A 22,751-nucleotide genomic window follows, 5' to 3' on the forward strand; every position below is an offset into this window, starting at 1 on the left:
CTCATCCATGCCTTTGCTACCCCTAGACTTCACTATTCCAATGTTCTTCTGGCCGGCCTCTCGTTTTCCACCCTCACAAGCTTTAACTCGTCCAAAACTCTGATGCCCGTATCATAACTCGGACCAAGTCCCGTTCTCTCATTTCTTACAGTTCAGCAAAGCAGCTGTTCTTTGTTCTCTTTTTTGTCCCTTGCCTACAGACAAAACATGCAGGCCTAGAAATTCATCATGGGCGGTATTGGATCGGCCACCCGTTATACGCAGCGCCTGATACTGCATTGCAGTCAATAGACTGAATATCAGGTGCTGCGTATAATGAGCAGCCGATCCAATACCGCCTGTTTTACGCCACCACCCGACACGAATTTCTAGGCCGCAGTCTTTCCCAAGGCTATTTGAAGCAATAATAAAATCTAATACTTTTCGAATTTGGTCAAGTTAACATCCAGCATGCTTTCTGATTTCGGACAGGTTCCCAAAGTTGTTTGCTCCAGTAGTGTTTTAATACAAATGATCCGTTCCTTGGTAGACTACTGATCCCAGATTAGTCAACTGTAATTTTGTCTCCATTGTATTGACCGCACAGGAGTTATCCCTCATTTGCTGTTCATACTTTTAATCTATCATGCTCTTTTACCAATTCCAATCTTTTGTTCCTTAAAAGCAGGTACTAAAAGTCCATATCGAAAAGTCCAAATTCCTTCAACAACTGCGAGGAGCTCATGGACTTCTTTGTAACTAAGGCTGAGACCACCCATTTCAGCTGCCTCTGCCATTTCCCTCCTTTCCCCTTACCCACCAAGCCAAGCATCCTCCAAAATTACCCCATTAGTCCTGAACTTGCATCTCTATCTATTTTCTTTCCTAATTCCCCTCATGCACTCTTCGAGCTCATCTTGTCCATGAGACCCACCTCATGCTCTCTTGATCTTATTCCTGCTAAGCTGCTGACCATCCATCTTCCCTTTCTGGGCCCCATGCTAGCTAATATTATAAACTGTTCCCTCTCCTCGGGTACTGTTCCCCCTCCCTTTCACATCTGCTGTCGTCAATCCCCTCCTCCAAAAGGCACACCCTTAAACCCTATGTCCTTGAAAATTTACCCCCCCCCCCCCCCCCCCCCCAAATCTCCAAACACTCTTCCTCTCAAGTCCGTGAACATGTTGGCCCAGTAATTCGGGTCCCAACGCGTGAGTACGGATGGGGTACTCACGCGTGGGCCCGATGGAAGTGCCGGTTTTCAGCATGCACAGCGCCTGCGTGGAAAACCGGCATTTCCTTTCCTCTGAACCAAGGGGTTCAGAGGTCGAACGCGTGCGCGCTGAAATTCCTTCTTTTTTTAAGCTTTGCCCGTGCGTGAAGGCCTCCGGTTTTTACGCATGAAAAAAGCAGACATAAGGACTTAGTTTTAAAAGGTAAGTGGTCTATTAATTAAAGTTAGAATTTTTTTTCCACAGGTTTATTATTTTTAAAGAATTTACAGTAAGGTAAGTATTTTTAGACCCGATTTGTTAAAAAAAAATTATTTTTTCCAAAAATTTGAATAATTGTTTAAAATAGTTTTTTACAGTTATTAATAGTTCATTTAATTAGTGGGATGTTTTTTTAACTTTTATTTGAAGTTTAAGTACTGTTTTGGGTGCCCGGAGTTTTCATGAGTTTGACAGTTCTTACTATCAAACTCATGAATGAACTTTTGCAACCTCCGATTGGTTGCCCAGTGCTCACGTGATCCCAGCCGGCTCATCGAACTAACTACGCCGCTGGATCACGCAAGCACAGCGCGCCGGGAGCTGAACTGGGCCACTGACAAGAAATCCACGCAGGGCCAGGCTTCAACTGTCGGCGCGCTATGTAAGTGTAGGTCGGGGGCTTGCACCCGCGGGAAGCCCCCGACACCAATTTCTGGGCCGTTGTCACCAACCAAATCCATCTTCCGCGCAGCTCCTTGATTGAACCTCTCCAATCAGGTTTTCGCCCCGCCACAGCCCCAATCAAAGTCACAAATTACATCCTCTGTGACTGTGACCGTGACCATGGTGCACTATTCCTCCTCATCCTTCTCGACCTCTCAGCAGCCTTTGACATAGTTGACCACACCATCTTCCTCCAATGTGTCTCCTCCGTTGTCCAGCTGAGTGGAACTGTCCTCGCCTGGTTCTACTCTTACCTACCCTGTCGTAGCCAGAGAATCTTCTGCAGTGGCTTCTCTTCCCACCCCCGCATCGTTACCTCTGGAGACCACTAATAATCTATCCTTGGCCCACTCATATTTCTCATCTACATGCCCTCGGCAACATCATCAGAAAACCCATCCGGTTCCACATATACGCTGGTGACACCCATCTCTATCTCACCACCATTTGCCTCGACTTCTCCACTGCCTCTTGTGCTGTCAGACTGTTTGTCTGATATCCAGTCGTGTATGAGCTGAAATTTCCTCCAACTAAATATTGGGAAAACCAACCCATTGTCTTCAGCCCGCACCACAAACTCTGTTCCCTCGCCACCAATTCCATCCCTCTCTGTATCTCCGGCTGAACCAGACAGTTCGCAACCTCGCGTCTTATTTGACCTTGAACTGAATTTCCGACCCCATATCCACTCCATCCCAAAGACTGCCTACATTCACTTCCATAAAATGGCCTGCCTCCGTCCCTGCATCTGCCTCAGCTTATCTGCTGCTGAAACCCTCATCCATGCTTTTGTTACCTTCAGACTCGATTATTCCAATGCTCTTTTGGCAATCCTTCCATCTTCCACCCTCCATAAACTCATCTCTCCTGCCTGTATTCTAACCCACACCAAGTCATGCTCATCCATCATCCCTATGCTCGCTGACCTACACTGGTTCTCAGTCCACATCTCAGTTTTTAAATTCTCATCCCGTGTTCAAATCCCTCCATGGCCTCACCCCTCCCAATCTCCGTAACCTACTCCAGTTCTACAACCTTCCAAGAACCTTGCCGCCTTCAACTATGAGCTTGTGCGTCCTCCGCTCCCATTGGCAGCCGTGCCTTCAGCTGTCTAGGCCCTAAATGCTGGAATTTCCTCCCTAACCCCCCTGCCTCTCCACCTCTCCTCCTTTTCAGACCCTCATAAAGCCTACCTCTTTGACCAAGCTTTTAGTCATCCTTCCTAATATCATCTTTAGTTTGTTGTCCATTTTTGTCTGGTTACACTCCTGTGAAGCACCATGGAACGTTTTCCTACATTAAGTGCGCCTATATACTGTAAATGCAACATCTTGTTGTAAATGCAGGCAAAAATTTGATTTTGTTAAAATCTTTGAAGATGAACATAAAATTTAGATGCTCTAATTTTCATGGACTAGTATGAAATGACAGGTTTAACCGAAGGAATGCTGAAACTAAAATCATATACTACATTTATTTATTTAATTCTAATAATCTTATCAAAAGAAAATACTCCTCTTGAGATTAAGGGTGTAATTTTAACTTTTGGTGATGATGTAAAACGGGCAACATTGGATTGGTCACCAATTATCCAACCTGGCAAATTTTCCTTTGCACAGTGGAAATGAAAGTTAGGCTGGCTATATAATGCACGGCCAATCCGATATCGCCCATTTTACACCGTCGCCGAATTACTCTCTAAATAATTTCATTTTAACCTACTTTGTAACAAACTGATAGAAACCTTGATCCAACAAATAGCACATCTGAAGTATCCTGGCAGTTGAGGACTAAAAATCGATATTGAATATTTTTTAAAATTTGGTTAACTTCAAAATTATTAAGATTATGCATGATCAGTAGAAGTCCTGAGAGCAGATCCACAATGCAATTTGTATTGGGCCAAATTTTCCTGTAGCAGGGCATCTAACCGTGTCTGCCATTAGTTAGATGTGCCCCATCACCCTTCAGCTCAAAACATTATGCCCACTAAGTTGCTGAAAGTGCGAGCTGATAATGGCGCAGTGAAGGAAACAGGGCATCTGGAAACTGAGTGAATCCTTAACCAATCAGATTGAAGGATTGTTAAATCAACAGTGAAAGGACTGAGAAGGAAATGTAAATTAGAGTGGGTGAATTCAATGTCAAATCAGGTACATAAAGCGAAGGAACGAAAGATTGGATTAAGAGAGAAAAAAAGACACAAAGGAAAAGTTAAAAAAATTAATTTTAAATTTGACTTTTTAAATCTCCGACAGTTAATACCTGAAGGTATGAGACTCCACACTTATAATAGTTAATTTTCAGTGCCAACGGTTGGTTGTAAAATGGGCGATATCGGATTGGCCGTGCATTATATAGCCAACCTAACTTTCATTTCCACTGTGCAAAGGAAAATTTGCCAGGGTGGATAATGGGTGACCAATCCAATATTGCCCATTTTACATCACCAAAAGTTAAAATTACACCCTTAATCTCAAGAGGAGTATTTTCTTTTGATAAGATTATTAGAATTAAATAAATAAATGTAGTGTATGATTTTAGTTTCAGCATTCCTTCGATTGACATTAATTAACAATTATCCTGTCGTTAAAAGGGTTCTTAGCGCCTGAAATGACAACCTGCCACATAAAGTTAAGTATTAAGTTCATATCAACCACGCAAATATAGCAACTTCACGGCATTCAATGCATGTCAATGGTGAGGCAGACAGTTGAAATGCTGTTTTTGCGAACCTAAGGCCGTAACTTGGACAGCAACTTTTAGATATTGGTATTTAACCATGCTTCTGCTCCTCACCTGAAGTTGTTTTACCATTTACTCATAAATAACGGAGCGTGCCATTAGCCTCACCATTATTTTGACAGCAAAATCTGACCCAATACTACACCAGGGGGTCTTTGCATGGGAGGGGTCCGATCCAAGGTAAGAAGGTAAGCTTGGGGGGCCGTGGATGGGTGGGGGGCAGCACTCCTGCTCCTCCTGGCCCACAAGCAGTGCTGTAAAGGCACTTGCCTTCTCCCTGAAGCGGTCCTCGTTTCCCTTGAGCTGCCGGGTTTCCCGAGGCCTGGGAAACCTGGCCGGCTAGGGTTAAACCTGCAAAGCAGGTTAAATCTGAGGCTGCCAGCCTCATTAAAATATTAAAAATGCCAACACTTCTCATGGGAGTGGGTTGGTTGATCTCACCCTGTCCCGCCTCTGTTAAACCCGGAAGGAGGTGGGTTGGGGTCGGGTTTGAGATTTTTAAAATTTTAACTTCTCACCCGACCCCAACCCACCCGTTTTTGGGGATTAAAATTCACACCAATGTTTTAGTCCTGATCTGCATTTGAATATAGTATAACAATATAAATCTGGATGTTTTCTTATTCTAGAAAGGAGAAGTTGGTCCAGTTTGGGAATATCCTACTTCCTTGTTGAGCTGTGTCGTGGCTGATCCAAAAAAGGGATCCAAGCTGTATGGATTGAAGAGTTACATCGAATATCAAGTGACCCCCAATGTAAGTTTTCAAAAAAATTACGTAATTCACAAAAAATGTAATTTTTCTTGTGGCTCATGTTTCTATGCAAAAGACGCTATGTAAATTAAAGTTGTTTTGTATCTGACATTTGTTATATTAGCGTACTAAAGTGTCGGACAGCCTGTTTGTCATCTTGGCTTAATCATGGCGCTCTCACCTCTGAGACAGAGGTTGTAAGTTCAAGCTCCCCTCCAAGTACTTGAGCATTTAATCTAGGCTAACACTTCAATGCTGCAGTGAGGGAGTGTTGCAAGTTGCTGTCTTTCAGAATCAATGTTAAACTGAGGTCCTGATTGCTTATCCAGGCGGATGTAAGCTATCCCATAGCAGCAGTTGTTCCCGGTGTACTGGCTAACATCTGTTCCTTAACACCACTAAAAATAAATTAATAAGTCAATAACTTGGTATTTGTGGGACAGTGCTATGTGCAAAATGGCTGCCTACAAAACAATAGAGACAGCACTTCAAAAGTAATTAATTGACTGTGAAGTGCTGTTAGATGTCCTTAGGACATAAAAGACACAATGGCCTAGAAATTCTGTTCCCTACGGGTGTGTACGTGCTGTGTACTCACCCGTAGGGCCAAAGGAAGTGCCGGTTTTGCACATGCGCTGGAAACCGGAACTTCCATTCTTCAAAGAAGGGCTTCACAGGTCAAACGCCTGCGCCGGATAGGCAGCGTGTACCGGCTGAAACTTTCGTTTTTTTCCACAGTTGCATCAGTCCAGGTAAGTCTGAAACAGCTGCGCCTGGAAAAGCAGGCACAAGGCCTGCTTTTACCAGGTTAAGAGGTGAAGAAAGTAAAAAAAAAAAAATTAAAAAAAAAAAATTTCCACTGATTTATCATTTTTTAAATACTTTAAAGAAAAGTAAGTTTATTTTTAGCCCTGTTAAAAACTTTAATTATTTTTTCAAAAATTTAAATTTTTGTTTAAAATAGTTAATTTATGTAATTTTATAGTCATTGTAAAAATGTGATTTAAAAAAAAAAATGTATTTGAAGTTTTACTTACGTTTTGGGGCTGATCTCTATTCATAGATTTGACAGGCCTTCCTGTCAAATCTATGAATGGAGATTCCCTGCTCTGACTGGCTCCCCATGGCCCACGTGATCCCAGGGACGCTGTGAACTACGTGCGCCCCTGGGATACGTGTGTCCTGCACACCGGCAGTTTGAAGAAGCACAGCAACAGAATTCTGTGCCTCCTGGGAGCCCTTCAGTCCAGGCGCAGATTTTTCAGGATCGCAGCCCTCTGCCCGCGGGAGGGCTGCGAACGGAATTTCTGGGCCAATATTCCCTCACTAACATTTGGGGACTGGTGCCAAAGTTGGGAAAGCTGTCCCACAGACTAGTCAAGCAACAGCCTAGCATAGGTTATGATTCTCTGAGTATGACATCAGCCAACATCCCAGGCTTCTCCATCACCATCCTTGGATATGTCCTGTTCCACTGGCCAGACAGACCCATCAGAGCTGGGGACACAACGGTACAGGAAACTTTGTGTTATCCGGAGGCTAAATGTCCAGCAAGCTCGAGCCACCGGCAAAAATCAGGAGCCGTTTTGTTAGGTTTTTTTTCTTCTCGTGGCTTTTTTTTTCAACAGTCAGGCTCTACAAAGTCTCTGTAGCTTGGAAGCGTCTCTCGGAAGCTGTTGCTAAGGTACGGGCCGACTGTTTAGAAGCTGTTGCTAAGCAACAGTGTTTGTTGTCAGATACGGAGATGAAAAGCTCCGTATGCTTCAACATTAACGCTGGTGTGTCCGGCAGTTTTGAGGGAACGGCAACAGCTCGGTCCCGTCTGTGCCGGATTGCACAAAGTTTCCTGTATACAGTTGGGTGGGAGAAGCCCTGCGAGTCCTCAACGTAGACTCCGGACCTCATGAAGTCTCATGGCTTCAACAACAACAACTTGTATTTATATAGTGCTTTTAACGTAGTAAAATGTCCCAAGGCACTTCACAGGAGCGTTATCAAACAAAATTTGACACAGAGCCACATAAGGCGATATTAGGGCAGATGAAGAGGTAGGTTTTAAAGAGCATTTTAAAGGAGGAAAGAGAGGCAGAGAGGTTATGGGAGGGAATTCCAGAGATTAGGGCCTTGTCAGCTGAAGGCACGGCCACCAGTAGTAGAGCAATTAAAATCGGGGATGCTCAAGAGGCCAGAATTAGAGGAGTGCAGATATCTCGAAAATTGTGGGGCTGGAGGAGATTCTTCAAAAGGAAAATGCCCTTATGTACTTGTTTTCAAGTGCACCACAATGTGTCCATCCTCTGGTATACAACCTGATAAAGTTATAGCACTACCACAATAGCTGTTGGTCTAGGACCCATGTCATTTTTAGGGAACTCTTTAAAAACATATGCTTTGTGCACCAACATTTTTTTCTTCCTTTTAGATCTGCTTATGTTGTGAACTTTTTCCTTGTCAAGAGTAAAACCCACTCCAAGCCCTTTGGCAATGCCATTTTTGCATTAGCTGCTAAGAGGTGTGGGGGAGCATCGAAAGGTGACTTATTCACATGCCAGATTCTTCCTCCTCTCACCTCCCCTTCTCTCTTGTTGGGGAAACACCTAACTTCAGCTCAGTACCTCGGCCTGATAGACTAAACTGCCAGGATATTGATGGAATGAACCTCCAACGTACTGTGTGTTGGAGACTGCGGATTGTGCACTGAACTCAGAACCTGATTGCTGCTGCCACAAACTGTACATAGGAAGAGTTGCTTAGAAACAGTATGAATAAGTTGTGTAGTTCACAACTGAATGAAGAGTTTTAAGTACAAGCAAGAGTCTGAATAACTTAACTTTTGTTTACTTTCAATTGTTTAATAATCCAGTTAACAGTTACTGAACAGTATTGGGTTTGTGTGTCCTTTTTCTCTCACCTGTGTTCTACAGATGAACAGTTTGTTTTGAACTAAGAACATTGTAGTTGTGACCTAAACTCTGGTTAAATCTAGTGCCCTGTTTTTTTTTTTAAATGTCTGCTGATCGTGTAAGTAAATAGTACTGATTCTTGTTACATTTCTGATTTCTTGGATCATAATTACTGAAGATTTTATAATCAAACTTGTATGGGGCTTCATACCAATGAAGAAGTTAGCCTGTCTAATTTGGATGCAGTTTTTTTTGTAATACTTACAGAAATCTGGTTTGAACCCTTCTGATTTTGTGCCTCTCGTATACAGCACACTAACCGATCAGTCAACCACAGATACAAGCATTTTGACTGGTTATATGAGCGTCTACTCATCAAGTTTGGTTCTGCCATTCCAATTCCTTCTCTTCCTGACAAACAAGTTACAGGTAATTGGAAACATTTTGTCACATGTATTATGGTGGTCAGTTGTTCTGCAGTAATTTGAGGCAAGGCCTAAGATTACTTTTTAACAATAATTCGAATTACTTCTAATGTAGGAGTACATGGAGAACAACTGGAGGCATAGTGTTGCACCAGTGTGCAAACCACTTTTTTTTCCTTTTTCTTTTTACCCCTGTCCCCAAAGTCTACTACTTCTGGTGCATATTTATGGGAAGGCACTAAAGGCAACTTCACATGGTTGGAGTGGGGTGGAAGAGGTGGGTAATTGATTGAGAAGTAGGAGACAGAAAGTAGGGATAAAGGGAATGTACTCTGATTGATTGGCAGGATGTGACAATTGGTGTTCAGTGTGGGGAAGTGGGAGGGCATCCACTTTGACAAATCAGGATGTTTTCTTAATAGCAAGAAATGAGGAACTGTGAAGGAGCAAAGGGATTTGAGTATCCACATGCATAGATAACCAAAAGCTAGTGCATAGGTACAAAAATAATCAAAAAAGCTAATGGAATGTTGGCCTTTAATTCAAGGGTGCTGGAATACAAAGGGGAGGAAGTTATGCTTCAGTCGTACAGAGCCTTGGTTAGACCCCATCTGGAGTACTATGTTCAGTTTTGGGCACCGCACCTCAATAAGGATATATTGGGCTTGGAGGGGATAGAGCACAGATTCACCAGAATGATACTGGGGCTTAAAGGGTCAAGTTTATGAGGACAGGTTATGTAAACTTGGCTTGAGTTTAGAAGGTTGTGGAGTGATCTAAATGAGCTGTTTAAAATGATAAAGGGATTTGATCGGATGGATGCAGCGAAACTATTCCCTCTGGTTGGGAAATCCAGAACAAGAAGGTGTAATCTTTAAATTACAGCTAGGACATTCAAGAGTGAAATCAGGAAGCATTTTTTCACACGGAAGGTAGTGGAAATGTAGAACTTTCTTCCTCAAAAGGCTGTGGCTGCTAGGTCATTTGAAATTTTCAAGACTGAGATCGACAGATTTTTTGTTGGGTAAGGGTAAATGGAGTTGAGTTACAGATCAGCCGTGATCTAATAGAATGGTGCAACAGGACTTAAAAGGCCAATGACCCACTCCTGGTCTTGCATTCGTATGACAGAGGGAAAGAAAGCAAAATCAGATTGGGTGGATGGTTACTGTCAAGTCACTGTCATGTGCTTCTTAATAGCTGCATCAAGCATACCATTGACTGAAACCTGGGAGAAGATCGCCCACTGTCTTACCCATGGGACCTGTAGGGGCCCCACAGGAACAAAGAGTGATTGGCAAGAAAATATATTATTGTGCTTTGTTTAATTCCAAAGAAACATCCTGACTGCTTGCATGTGTGTTCAGTGTTTCATTTAATAGTTCCATTTATATTTGTTTGATGACATCGTTTGCCCAGGTCGTCTCCACAAGAAGAATTTGCACCTAACAAATCGAAAATGTGCTTTTTTTTCTGCCTTCATTTTTGTTCTTTTGTTTTCAAATACTGACTATCACACACACACATGAATGCAAATTTGCTTTTGTTGGTAACTTTGTTACAAGTTGCAATCAGTGATTACACTGAAGGAGGAAATATATATATATATTTTTTTAATGCTTCTAAAATGTGTGTAAGCATATACCCTCCAGTAAAGGTACTGAACTCTTGAATGCCATGTTTAGACAACTAAAGCCATTTTATAAAGATTATTAGATTTATATAAAATTTTATTCAAATTCCTGTAATTTCCCATGGCTGATGGGGCAAGTCACTATATTTTAAATAAATGTGATGTGTAAAGGGAACACCTGGTTCGGCACTAAGCCGTACAGACTGGAGTTTCCAGATTCATTTGTTACTGATTAAGACTGAGAAATAGTCCATTTTACACAAGAATTACTTATGTTCTTGTATTATTATATTCCATTTTAGATTAGTTCTGTAGTTTAAAAAACACCTAGAATTTAAAAACTGCAACAACAAAAAAAGGCTGACAAGGTTGACTTCAGCATTTTTTGAGGCCTGGTACCAAAAGTAGCTAAAGAGTTATGGATGCAAAGGCCTATAAATGGATGCAGCCTAGAAACAGTATAAATGAGGTGAGATCATAACCACAGGTTGGAAGGAGTAAGTTGAGCTCAACTAGCTGTAACGGGCTGTTATTCAACGGCAGTATTCTTGTATAATCTCGGTGTTGACTGTGAGTATGTTGGTTATTTAATCTTTAATAAATCTCCAAGCGTTTTTAACTCTGTTTTGAACTCATTATTAGTACAGGCACAGGTGCCCTTTGTCAATGTACTATGACAAAAATACATTCCTAACATTTTCCTCAGTCTCTGTTGCATTAGCTGATCTAAGTCAGGATAGCAGTTGGCGTGTCTCAGTAAGCTTCACCAGGAGGGGGTAGGGAGAGAAAAATTAGACCAATAACTAACTATATAAAAAATGCACTTGTCGATATTGGGTGAGAACACAATTGAGGTTGAGCTGTGAAGTTCTCCATGATTGAATAGCCTGCCAATTCACTGAAAGCTCAAATGTGTAGAATGGCCACTTGGGAGTATTAGAGGGTTGCTTCTAGCTGTGGATCTGTACCTCAGTAAGAGTCATAAGAGAAGGAGAAAATTGGAGGAAAGTGCCCTTTTTTGTGCAACAAAATGGGAGCACTTGCTGGTGAAAAAGTGAAGGATTCATAGGAACAGGAGTTGGCCATTCAGCCCCTTGCTTGATGTTGGCTGAAGCTCAGTGAGACATTTCTTTTTCCTCTCCTTTATTTAATATTATGTAAATGCTCAGCTGGGTTCCTATTGTGTGGGAGAGGAGCAATGATTTTTTTGCTCATTGTTTTCAAAAATGTGGAAAATTCTGGTATGGGGTAGTAATTCCACTGACTTGCTCACAGTTGGCACTAGTGTGGGCACCATTAGGGAAATGTATTGCACAATGCTCCCAATTACAGTCAGATAAAATAATTAGAAAATCTAATAGTTAAGAATGCCAGGAAAATGTAGCCCCAGATATTTTGAATAATATTTTAGACGTGTCTGCCACATAAACACATGTTTATATATACTTCTGAATAGCTGCATGATTTCTCCAATGATGTGCTTCATTAACACTTGTAACACCAAAGCGGTCCTATTATTCGCAGAAACAAGATCCTCTTCCACTTGTCCCCGTTATTATTTCTGAAACATTTGAACACATAGATTATCACAACAAGCGAGTGCTTAAATGTAATATGGACACATATCTGTTTAATTCATAAGATTATAAATCTAGTGTCCACTTGCAATACTGAAAAATTATGGCTAGAAAGGACATATAAAAACCATCTCCCATCTCCCTGACTGCTATAAAATAAAAAATATAATTCAACATTACAAATTTTCCCCCAAATAAATCTATTAAACACTTTAGTGTGGATCTGAACTGTATAGACCAGAGGATCCCAGTTTTAATCCCTGGTTTGAATTTGAGTTAGATGATCTCAGCTGGGCAGTAGTTGGAATATAAAATTGGTCTCGCCAGCCCTAGTATTAGGAGGCAGAAAGAAAATCTGACAGGATGTTAAGATTTGATGAATTTATAGACAAGAAAAGAAATCTGAGGCTCAGGCAATCATTTAAAACAGAAACTCCTCTGCTCTTCTTGGAATAGTGCTGTGGGGTCTTTTAGGCTCACCCGAGAGGGCAGACATGACCTCGGTTTAACGTCTCATTCGAAAGACGGCACCTCCGACAGTGCAGCACTCCCTCAATACTGCCCACATCTCTAGAGTGAGATTACGTGGTTAAATCGTGATTAGGCTCTGTTGAGCTTAAGTTTTAAAAATAAGAGACTATAGGAAGAAACAAAGGTACAGGAGTTGGAGTTTCACACGTTTGAGGTCCTGGTGAATAATGAGTTTGGAGGAGACCATGCAATATTGAGTACAAAAATTTGATTAATTTCTGCTGAAGTAAGTATACACAAGTCGAATTGTGAAGCTTCGGGAGCAATACAAAACAACTTCTACCAAATGATCGGTGGGTTCATCCAGTTTAGTTCTATTCCTGTGTAGGGGAAAATTTAAAGTGTTTGTCATTTAGCACGTGCCTGTATTTTTTGTGAGCATTTATGCTGTGAAATTGGCTTTGAAATTTGACATCATTGAGACGTATTCACTTGGTTTAATCTGATAAAGGTCGCTTTGAAGAGGAATTCATCAAGATGCGAATGGAGAGGTTGCAGGGCTGGATGAACAGAATGTGTCATCATCCTGTCGTTTCAAACAGTGAGGTCTTCCAGCTCTTCATCACGTACCGGGATGAAAAGGTAGGGAAAATAAGGCAACTGAATAGTTAGCAATGAAAAGAAGGCATCTTGTTAAAATAAAGATTTTTTTTTAAATTGGTTAAAGGAATATTCCAAAAAATTTTACTGTAATTTCTCCTTGGAATGTAATTAGCAGGAGTAGGCCATTCAGCCCCTCGAGCCTGCTCCGCCATTCAATAAGATCAAAGCTGATCTTTGACCTCAACTCCACTTTCCTGGCCGATCTCCATGTCCCTTGATTCCCCTAGAGTCAAAAAATCTATCTCTCAGCCTTGAACATACTCAACGATTCCGCATCCACAGCCCTTTGGGGCAGAGAATTCCAAAGATTCACATCCCTGAGTGAAGAAATTCAGCTTCATCTCAGTCTTAAGAGTTTTCTCCCGAGACTGTGCCCTCTAGTTCTAGACTCTTCAGCCAGGGGAAACAATCTCTCGGCATCTTCTCTGTCAATCCCCCTCAGAATCTTGTATGTTTCAGTGAGATCACCTCTCATTCTTCTAAACTCCAAAGAAAATAGGCCCAATCTACTTAATCTCTCCTCATAGGCAACCCCCTCATCCCAGGAATCAATCTAGTAAACTTTTGTTACACTGCCTCTGAAGCATGTATATCCTTCCTTTTAGATATGGAGACAAAAACTGTGCACAGTACTCCAGCTGTGGTCTCACCAAAGCCCTGTACAATTGTAGCAAGACTTCCTTACTTTTGTATGCCAACCCCCTTGCAATAAAGGTGAACATGCCATTTGCCTTCCTAATTGCTTGCTGTACCTGCATGCAAACTCTGTTTCTTGTACTAGGACACCTAAATCTCTCTGAACACCAACATTTAATAATTTCTCACCATTTTAAAAAATATTCTGTTTTTCTATTCTTCTTACCAAGGTAAATAACCTCATATTTCCCCACATTATACTCCATCTGCCACCTTATTGCCCACTTACTTGGTCTATCTATATCCCTTTGCAGGCTCTTTGTGTCCTCCTCACAGCTTACTTTCCCACCTAGCTTAGTATCGTCAGCAAACTTCGATGCATTACTCTCAGTCCCTTCATCTAGGTCATTAATATAGGTTGTAAATAACTGAGGCCCAAGCACTGAAACTTGCGGCACCCCACTAGTTACAGCCTACCAACCTGAAATTGACCCGTTTATCCCTACTCTGTTTTCTGTCTGTTAACCAATTCTCTATCCATGCTAATACATTACCCCCCCAACCCCATGAGCCTTTATCTTGCGTAACAACCTTTTTATGTGGTACCTTATCGAATGCCTTTTAGAAATCCAAATATACTACATCCACTGGCTCCCCTTTATCTACCCTGCTAGTTACCTCCTCAAAAAAACTCTAATAAATTTGTCAAACATGATTTCTCTTTCATTAAAACCATGTTGTCTCTGCCTAATCACATTATGATTTTCTAAGTGCCCTGTTACCAATTCCTTAATAATGGATTCCAGCATTTCCCCAACGACTGATGTCAGGCTAACTGGCCTGTGGTTCCCTATATTTACTCTCCCTCCGTTCTTGAGTATCTTGCAGGTCTAATAATTTATAAATGATCTTTGATCATTTATTTAATTGTTTTAATAGCCCAATGGCTGTCGTGTGTAACTAGATAGTTGCAACCATTACCCTGCTCCCATGCTCACTTTTGGAGGGATGTGGTGAAAAACTCATTTGGAGGGAATTTGAGCACGACCCTGAGGTGAAGGAGTGCTGTATTTGATTCCCACATCATTGAGCCTTGTTTTACACTCTGAAAGTTAGATTTGGTAACCATATGATGTTTGAAATTGTCCAGATACAAGTTCCCTTTATACCATTTACTCAAATTTTATTCCATGCAGCACTGTCTTGGTGAACGGGCATCACTGGATAATAAATACTATTACAAACTGCAGCAATTATAAATGACTCAACATTTTTACAACCTACAACGTGATTAGTACAATTTGGTGAACTGTTGCTCATCAACTGGTCTATTGTTTTCCTATTGCATATGCTTATACAGCAAGATAAAATTCAAGGATATAAATCTATTTCAAATCATCTGCAATGCTATTTTTAAAATTAAACTTGTGTTGAAAGTTAAATACTGGCATCCCTGATACCCTAGTGGGTAAAAAGCACTGCATAGAGTTGGCTCTTCATTTTGCCATTTTGTAGCAACAACACCACATTGAAATGTAAAAGGAACCACAGAGCAGCAGTTTTAAATAGGCTATTTGTGCAAACAATCCACCACTCTGAATTAATGGATAGATGTCTAAAAAAGTAGATTCAGTTTAAAATGGTCATTTCTTGTAAGGCCTCTTGTGACTTTTCCACATAAGCTCCATAGAATTTAAATTCAAATTCCAGCAAATTTTCCACATTTCTCCTTTAAACGTATGCCATCAAACATTTCTTTGGTGAGCTGTGGTTTATTAAGCATGTTCTTGGGTTTAAAAGCTGCAGGTTGTAGAAAAGTGAGGCAAGCCATATGGGTTCTGTTCTCTCTGCTGCATTCAGCATATCACCGAATAAAAAGAATTCTCATTGGCAGAGATTGACTGTACACCCTTAGCAGTGGAGAAAGAACAAAACCCATACTGCTTGCCATATTTTATCCATAACTTGATGCTTTGTTTTAAGAGCATGTGAAAATAAAATGTTTAAAGCTACTGCTTTTTTTTGGAGATGTGGCGAATTTACTGTAAGTTGACTTGAATTCCATGTAGCAGTTTCAATGAGCATGCTCTTTTGGTTGACTCTGTCGATTTAAGAGCAGACTTGGCGCAAAATTGTTTCATGTTCAGTTAAATTAATTCAGTGTAATGATGATCCTGAAGAGGGATCAATTTAAAAAAAATATTTTCCCTGTCCCAACCCTGCCAGAAAATGCCATTGACTCTGCTGGGATATGGTTCCATATCTGCTGGATGTCAATTGATATCTCTCAGAAGTGGCCATTCTTAATAAATGAGCCTGGACAGTGAAAATTGGTTGGCTATTAAACTGTGAATGGCATCACAGCTGAGCCTGACCTTGTTCACATGCACTTTCAGCAGGGGCATTGGATAATAGTTGTGATGGGAAACCCTAGCCGATAGATTTTCCCTTCACCTCCCCTAACCGGAGAGCACCAGCTATCCTAATTGAGATTAGCCAATTTGACACAGACTGAGGATCAAACCAAGGATCTTTCTGGTCTTCATATCAGTTACTCACCTTCTTGGCCTGCTGAGCAATCAGGGCACATGTTGATTTATTCTCTCTCTCTTTGTCTCTCTCCTATTGTGTACAATTTCTCAGACAGGAGGACAAACTATTTACTTCCAGACCTTTGCTAATTCCCATGCTGAAACCAGCTCCTGTGAGGTTTTGCAAAATATCCCAAAATGACGTGCCCTCTGGTTGGCACCATGTTGACAATTCAGCTGTGATCAAAAGTTTGCCATGTGGGCGTGCTCTCTCTTTGTGGACAATTTTACATTCTTCTGGAATTTGAAGCTCTTGTTTTTATGGCTAGCAATTGAGCTCAGTAAACTAACCAAACAACCGAACTGAGGGCCTATTACTTTATTCTTGTACCCAGATAACTTGGAAGGGTGCACTTGCTGTGCAAGTTTAACATCCGAGTGAAGTAATTTTTCAACTTTGTACCAATGCTAAGTTGGCAGTGTAGGGCTTGATGTGACAGGAACAGAGAAACTTGGGGTTTATGTACACAAATCTCTTGCGATGGCAGGACAAGTTGATGAGGCTGTTAAAAAAGCATATGGGATTCTTGGCTTTACAAATAGAGGCATGGATTACAAAAGCAAGGAAGTTATGCAAAACCTTTATAAATCACTGGTTAGGCCTCAGCTGGAGTATTATGTCCAGTTCTGGGAACCATGCTTCAGGAAGGATGTCAAGGCTTTGGAGAGGGTGCAGAGGAGATTTTCTAGAATGGTACCAGTTATGAGGGACTTCAGTTACGTGGAGAGACTAGAGAAGCTGGGATTGTTCTTCTTAGAACAGAGAGGGTTATGGGGAGATTTAATAGAGGTATTCAAAATCATTAAGGGTTTTGCCGGACTGAATAATGAGAAACTTTCCACTGGAAGGTTTGTTTAACTAGATGACACAGATTTAAGGTCATTGGCAAAAGAGCGAGAAGTGAGATGAGGAGAATTTTTTTTATGTAGTGAGCTATTATGATCTGGAATGCACTGCCTGAAAGGGTGGTGGAAGCAGATTCAGTAGTAAGTTTGAAAAGTGATTAAGATAAATACTTGAAGGGGAGAAAATTTGCAGGGCTATGGGCAAAGAGCAGGGGAGTGTGACTAATTGCATAGCTCTTTCAAAGAGCTGAATCAGGCACGATGGGCTGAGTGGCCTTCTGTGCTGCAAGATTCTATGATTCATACATTCGTGTATGAAATTGACCCATCAATTCCCAAGCCAACTGCTAATCAGATGTTATGTTTTAGGATTTTTTTAACCATTTTTCCTTAGAAAGGATTTTAAAACCAATGATGTGCTTTGAAAGCAAAGTGTGTTACTGCAAGTAAAAGCAAAAGTGGATTCTGAGATAGTAGGTAGTTAAGATGCTACTGAACAAACCTTGATGTTATAAAAACAGAAAATGCTAGAAATACTCAGCAGGTCAGGCAGCATCTGTGGAGAGAGAAACAGAGTTAACATTTCAGGTTGATGACCTTTTGCCAGTTCTCTGCTTTTCATTATATTGAAATTCATTTGCCAATTACACACCCATTCTGTAAGTTTATTAATGTCTTATATTTTGTAGCAGTCTTGCTCAGTATTAACTATAACCCCCCAAATTTGGTGTTGTCTGCAAATTATGAAATGGTACTACTGATACCCAAGTCCAATTCGTTCTGTAAATTGTGAACAACAGTGGTCCCAGCACCAATCCTTATGGAACACCATTTCCCACCAGTCTGAGTAGCTACCCTTCACCCTACTCCGTTTTCTGTATCCATTCTGCTACTTGTCCCCTGACTCCACAAGTTCTGACCTTCGTCATAAGTCTACAATTTGAAAACCCAAATATATTACATCATCTACATTACCCTTGTTTACTCTTTCTGTTGTCAAGTATGACCTTCCCTTTTGAAATCCGTGCTAACTACTCTTTATTATATTTTCAGCTTGAGGCAGATAAGTCTCAAGAAAGGTAGGCTCAAGGAAAGTCAAGATGCAGAGGCATTGTTCTGTTAAGGAACATGGCCCATTGGAGTGGGGAAATGTGGGAAATTTGATCATAACTGTTGCTCTGGATGTGCAATTTATTGTGGAATAAAGCAGCTTAACAATTTGAACCCAGCATCTAGTGTTAACTCAGTCTGTCTTCAGAGAGTTTGAAGAAATACATGTATAAAAGACTTGGATATCCAGTTCAAATCACAAGTTTGAGTTCAGAATGAGCAAATTGCTGAGCATAAGAGTAGCTGAAGGCAGATCTTGTGTCTCAGTTTATGATTACAGTATTGGCTAACAGGACACTTCACCATGATGACATTAATCCTTTAACTCTTTTTGAGCTTCCTGCACAGATCTCTAAACTGGAATTTGAGCTGAGTAATTGGGAGCCAAGCACAGTAGTCCTAGATCTATGGGCACTGTGCCAGATGTGAACTGTAAGCACTTTCAGTAACTCTAGTTGTATCTAGAAAGCTGATCCATCCAATCCTGCTGGCAGCATTCACTGAAGACTATCTTTAGCTCCTTCACCACAAGCTACAATTGTTGCATCACTTACCCACATTCTATCCACACATCTGTAACAACCAAGGATTAGTAGGAAGAATGCCAAATCGTGCCTTTTGTTGTAAATGAGCTGCTATTCAACACAGCTAGGAGAAGGGGGACAACTTGAAAGGATTTCAGACTTTTCTCCATTTAATGTTTCGCTTGCATTTCTGCCTCCTTTATTCACTGAAGGAATGGAAATTAGGCAAGAGGAAAACCGAAAAGGATGATGTTGTTGGTGTCATGATCTTTTCAACAGTGGAGCCACCAGCGGAGGATGTTGGCTTACTGGAGGCGTATGTATTAATTTTTCAAAACTCTTTAAGTTAAGTGCTACTAAGCTGAAAAATCAGTAATAAAAAAGCAGAAATATTCTATGTAAATATCAATTTTCCTAATCTACCTATCTGCATCAGCTATGCTTTTTTGGTTTGAGCTTCCTCCTATATGCTCTGCCTTTTGTTCAGCTAGTTTAAATTCATCTTCGGAAAGGAATCAAGTCACTTTTTGTGCCTTTGACCCTGCAGGGAACAGAAGGTTGAATTATTTAGTAAGTTTACAAAGACCATGGATGATGTGGTTAAAGAACTGCTCAATGTGGGACAGGAACATTGGAAGAGGTGCACAGGAGGTGGGTATGAAAAGCTTATTTGTCTCTGAACTGTTTTACATTGGTTAAAAGCCTCCAAATAGTTACTGTGGTAAAATGCCTTGTCCTACCTTAGAATACATAGGGGGAAAAATTGGGTGAGTAGCGCCTAAAGAGGCAGTCAGTGGCTGTAGCGCCACTGGCTGCGCCTCCCGCGATATTCAGCAGGGGCGCTAATGGTGGCGTTAGCCATTTGCGCTGCGCCGCCACCGATGACGTCATTGGTGTGCGCAGCGCCCCGTTCGCGATATTTGGTAGCGAACGCCACAGTTGCGCCGTTCGCTACCCGCGCCCGGTTCACGGGGCCTTACTGTGGCGCAAGTTAAGGTGGAGGTGCGGGGCGGCCGCCTGCCAGCACCTCCGTCCCCGGCCTCCTAACCCACCCCCGCGGCATTGCCAGCTGTTTCCCGAGAGCCCGGCCCTTCTCCTTGGTGCCGGGCTCGTTTGCCGGCACTCGCGAGCGGGGATCGCACTGTTGCAGGCCCCTCCCCCTTAACAGTGGGAGGAAGGCCTGCAGTACCGCAGCGTGCCGTGCCGCAGCGATATTCAGTTTCAGCGCCCTAAGAGGGACGCGGAGCGCCTCGAGCCTCACGCCGTGTCCCTCGAGGGGCAACGAAACTGAATATCTGACGATCGCTAAAGCCTCGAACGCTGCGCTAAATCCTGCGCTCAGGCGACTTTTGCGCCACTTTGGCGCCCCAACCCAATTTCTAGGCCCTAGAATCATACAGCACAGAAAGAAGCCATTCTTCCATCATGCCTGTGAAAGAGCTATCCAGTTAGTCCCACTCGCCTGTACTTTCTCCATAGCCCAGCAAATTTTTCCCTTCTATATATCCAATGATCTTTTGAAAGTTATTATTGAATCTATTTCCACCACCCTTTCAGGCAGTGCATTCCAGATCATAACCACTTGCTGTGTATAAAAATTTATTTTGCCAATTATTTTAAATCTCTGTCCTCTGATCACTGACCCTCTTGCCAGTGAAACATTTTCTACTTATTCACTCTTAAAATCCTTCATAATTTTGAACACCTGTATTAAATCTCCCCTTAACCTTCTCTGCTCTAAGGAGAACAATCCCAGCTTCTCTAGTCTCTCCACATAAATGAAGTCCTTCATCCCTAGTACCATTCTAGTAAATCTCCTCTGCACCCTCTCCAAGGCCTTGACATCCTTCCTAAAGTGTTGGTGCCCAGAATTAGACACAATACTCTGCCGGGGCCTAACTAGTGATTTATATAGGTTTAGCATAACTTCCTTGCTTTTGTACTCTATGCCTCTATTTATTATGTCTCTATTTATAAAGCCATGGATCCTGTATGCCTTTTTAACAGCCTTATCTACTTGTCCTGCCATCTTGAAAGCTTTGTATATGTAAACTCCCTGGTCTCTCTGTTCCTGCAGCCCCTTTAAAATTACACCATTTCATTTATATTGCCTTTCCTCATTCTTCCTTTCAAAATGCATCACCTCTCTACGTCATCTGTCTTTCAGATGAGACGTTAAACCGAGGCCCTGTCTGTCCTCTCAGGTGGACGTAAAAGATCCCATGGCACTATTTCGAAGAAGAGCAGGGAAGTTCTCCCTGGGCCCATATTTATCTCTAAATAAACATCACTAAGAAGCAGATTATCTGGTCATTATTACATTGCTGTTCGTGGGAGCTGGCTGTGCACAAATTGGCTGCCACGTTTCCTACATTACAACAGTGACTACACTTTAAAAAGTACTTCATTGGCTGTAAAGCGCTTTGGGACATCCGGTGGTCGTGAAAGGTGCTATGTAAATGCAAGTCTCTTTTTTCTTTTTATCTTTTTTTTTTTCTTTTTTCTCTTTCTTTCTCTCTTTCTTTCACTCTTTCTTTCTCTCCTTTCTCTCTTTCTCTCTTTTTCTTTCTTTCTCTTTTTCTTTTTTTCTTTTTTTCTTTCTCTTTCTCTTTTTTTCTCTTTTTTTCTTTTTTTCTTTTTCTTTCTCTCTTTCTCTCTTTCTTTCTCTCTTTTTCTTTCTCTTTTTCTTTCTCTTTTTCTTTTTCTTTTTTCTTTCTCTTTTTCTTTCTCTTTTTCTTTCTCTTTCTTTTTTTCTTTCTCTTTTTCTTTTTCTTTTTTCTTTTTTTCTTTCTCTCTTTTTCTTTCTCTTTTTCTCTTTTTCTTTTTTTCTTTTTTTCTTTTTTTCTTTCTCTTTCTTTCTCTTTTTATTTTTTTCTCTTTTTTTCTTTTTTTCTCTTTCTCTTTTTCTTTCTCTTTCTTTCTCTTTTTCTTTCTTTTTTTCTTTTTTTCTTTTTTTCTTTTTTTCTTTTTTTCTTTCTCTTTTTCTTTCTCTTTTTTTCTCTCTCCTTTTTTTCTTTCTCTTTTTCTTTCTCTTCCTTTCTTTCTCTTCCTTTCTTTCTCTCTTTCTTTCTCTCTTTCTCTTTCTCTCCTTTTTTTCTTTCCCTTTTTCTCTTTTTCTTTCTCTTTCTCTTTTCTTTCACTTTTTCTTTCTCTCTTTCTTTCTTTCTCTCTTTCTTTCTCTCTTTCTTTCTCTCTTTCTCTCTTTCTCTCTTTTTCTTTTTTTCTTTCCCTTTTTCACTTTCTTTCTCTTTTTTTCTTTCTCTTTCTCTCTTTCTTTCTCTCTTTCTTTCTCTCCTTTTTTTCTTTCCCTTTTTCTCTTTTTCTTTTTCTCTTTTTCTCTTTTTCTTTCTCTTTTTCTTTCTCTCTTTCTCTCTTTCTTTCTCTCTTTCTCTCTTTCTTTCTCTCTTTCTTTCTTTCTTTCTCTCTTTCTCTCTTTCTTTCTCTCTTTCTCTCTTTTTCTTTTTTTCTTTCCCTTTTTCACTTTTTCTTTCTCTTTTTCTTTCTCTTTTTCTTTCTCTCTTTCTTTCTCTTTCTCTTTTTCTTTCTCTCTTTCTTTCTCTCTTTTTTCTTTTTTTCTTTCTCTTTCTCTCTTTCTCTTTTTCTTTCTCTTTTTCTTTCTCTTTTTCTTTCTCTCTTTCTCTTTTTCTTTCTCTCTTTCTTTCTCTCTTTCTCTTTTTCTTTTTTTTTTCTTTTTTTCTTTTTTTCTTTCTCTTTTTTTTCTTTCTCTTTTTCTTTCTCTTTCTCTTTCTTTCTCTTTTTCTTTCTCTTTTTCTTTCTCTTCTCTTTTTCTTTCTCTTTCTTTCTCTTTTTCTTTTTTTCTTTTTTCTCTCTTTTCTTTTTTTCTCTTTCTCTTTTTCTTTTTTCTCTTTTTCTTTCTCTTTCTTTTTTTCTTTCTCTTTCTTTCTCTTTTTCTTTCTTTCTCTTCTCTTTTTCTCTCTTTCTTTCTCTCTTTCTTTCTC

At 40.6% G+C, this 22,751-nt stretch overlaps 1 protein-coding gene across 4 annotated transcripts in view; it reads left to right on the forward strand.

Annotated features, from left to right (window-relative positions):
* snx9b (sorting nexin 9b) overlaps positions 1-22,751 on the forward strand; it is a 194,742-nt gene that overhangs the window by 119,975 nt on the left and 52,016 nt on the right. For all 4 annotated transcript variants that reach the window (XM_085981515.1, XM_085981517.1, XM_085981516.1 and 1 more), the window contains 5 exons: positions 5,291-5,416; positions 8,628-8,745; positions 12,934-13,064; positions 19,005-19,108; positions 19,340-19,443. In XM_085981515.1, the coding sequence (XP_085837641.1) occupies positions 5,291-5,416; positions 8,628-8,745; positions 12,934-13,064; positions 19,005-19,108; positions 19,340-19,443 (583 nt within the window). The remainder of the gene's footprint in view (positions 1-5,290; positions 5,417-8,627; positions 8,746-12,933; positions 13,065-19,004; positions 19,109-19,339; positions 19,444-22,751) is intronic.

Source organism: Somniosus microcephalus, chromosome 3 (assembly GCF_052327205.1).
Source record: "Somniosus microcephalus isolate GS21.2 chromosome 3, FLI_Smic_1.0, whole genome shotgun sequence".
In the NCBI taxonomy this organism is placed as follows: Eukaryota; Metazoa; Chordata; class Chondrichthyes; order Squaliformes; family Somniosidae; genus Somniosus; species Somniosus microcephalus.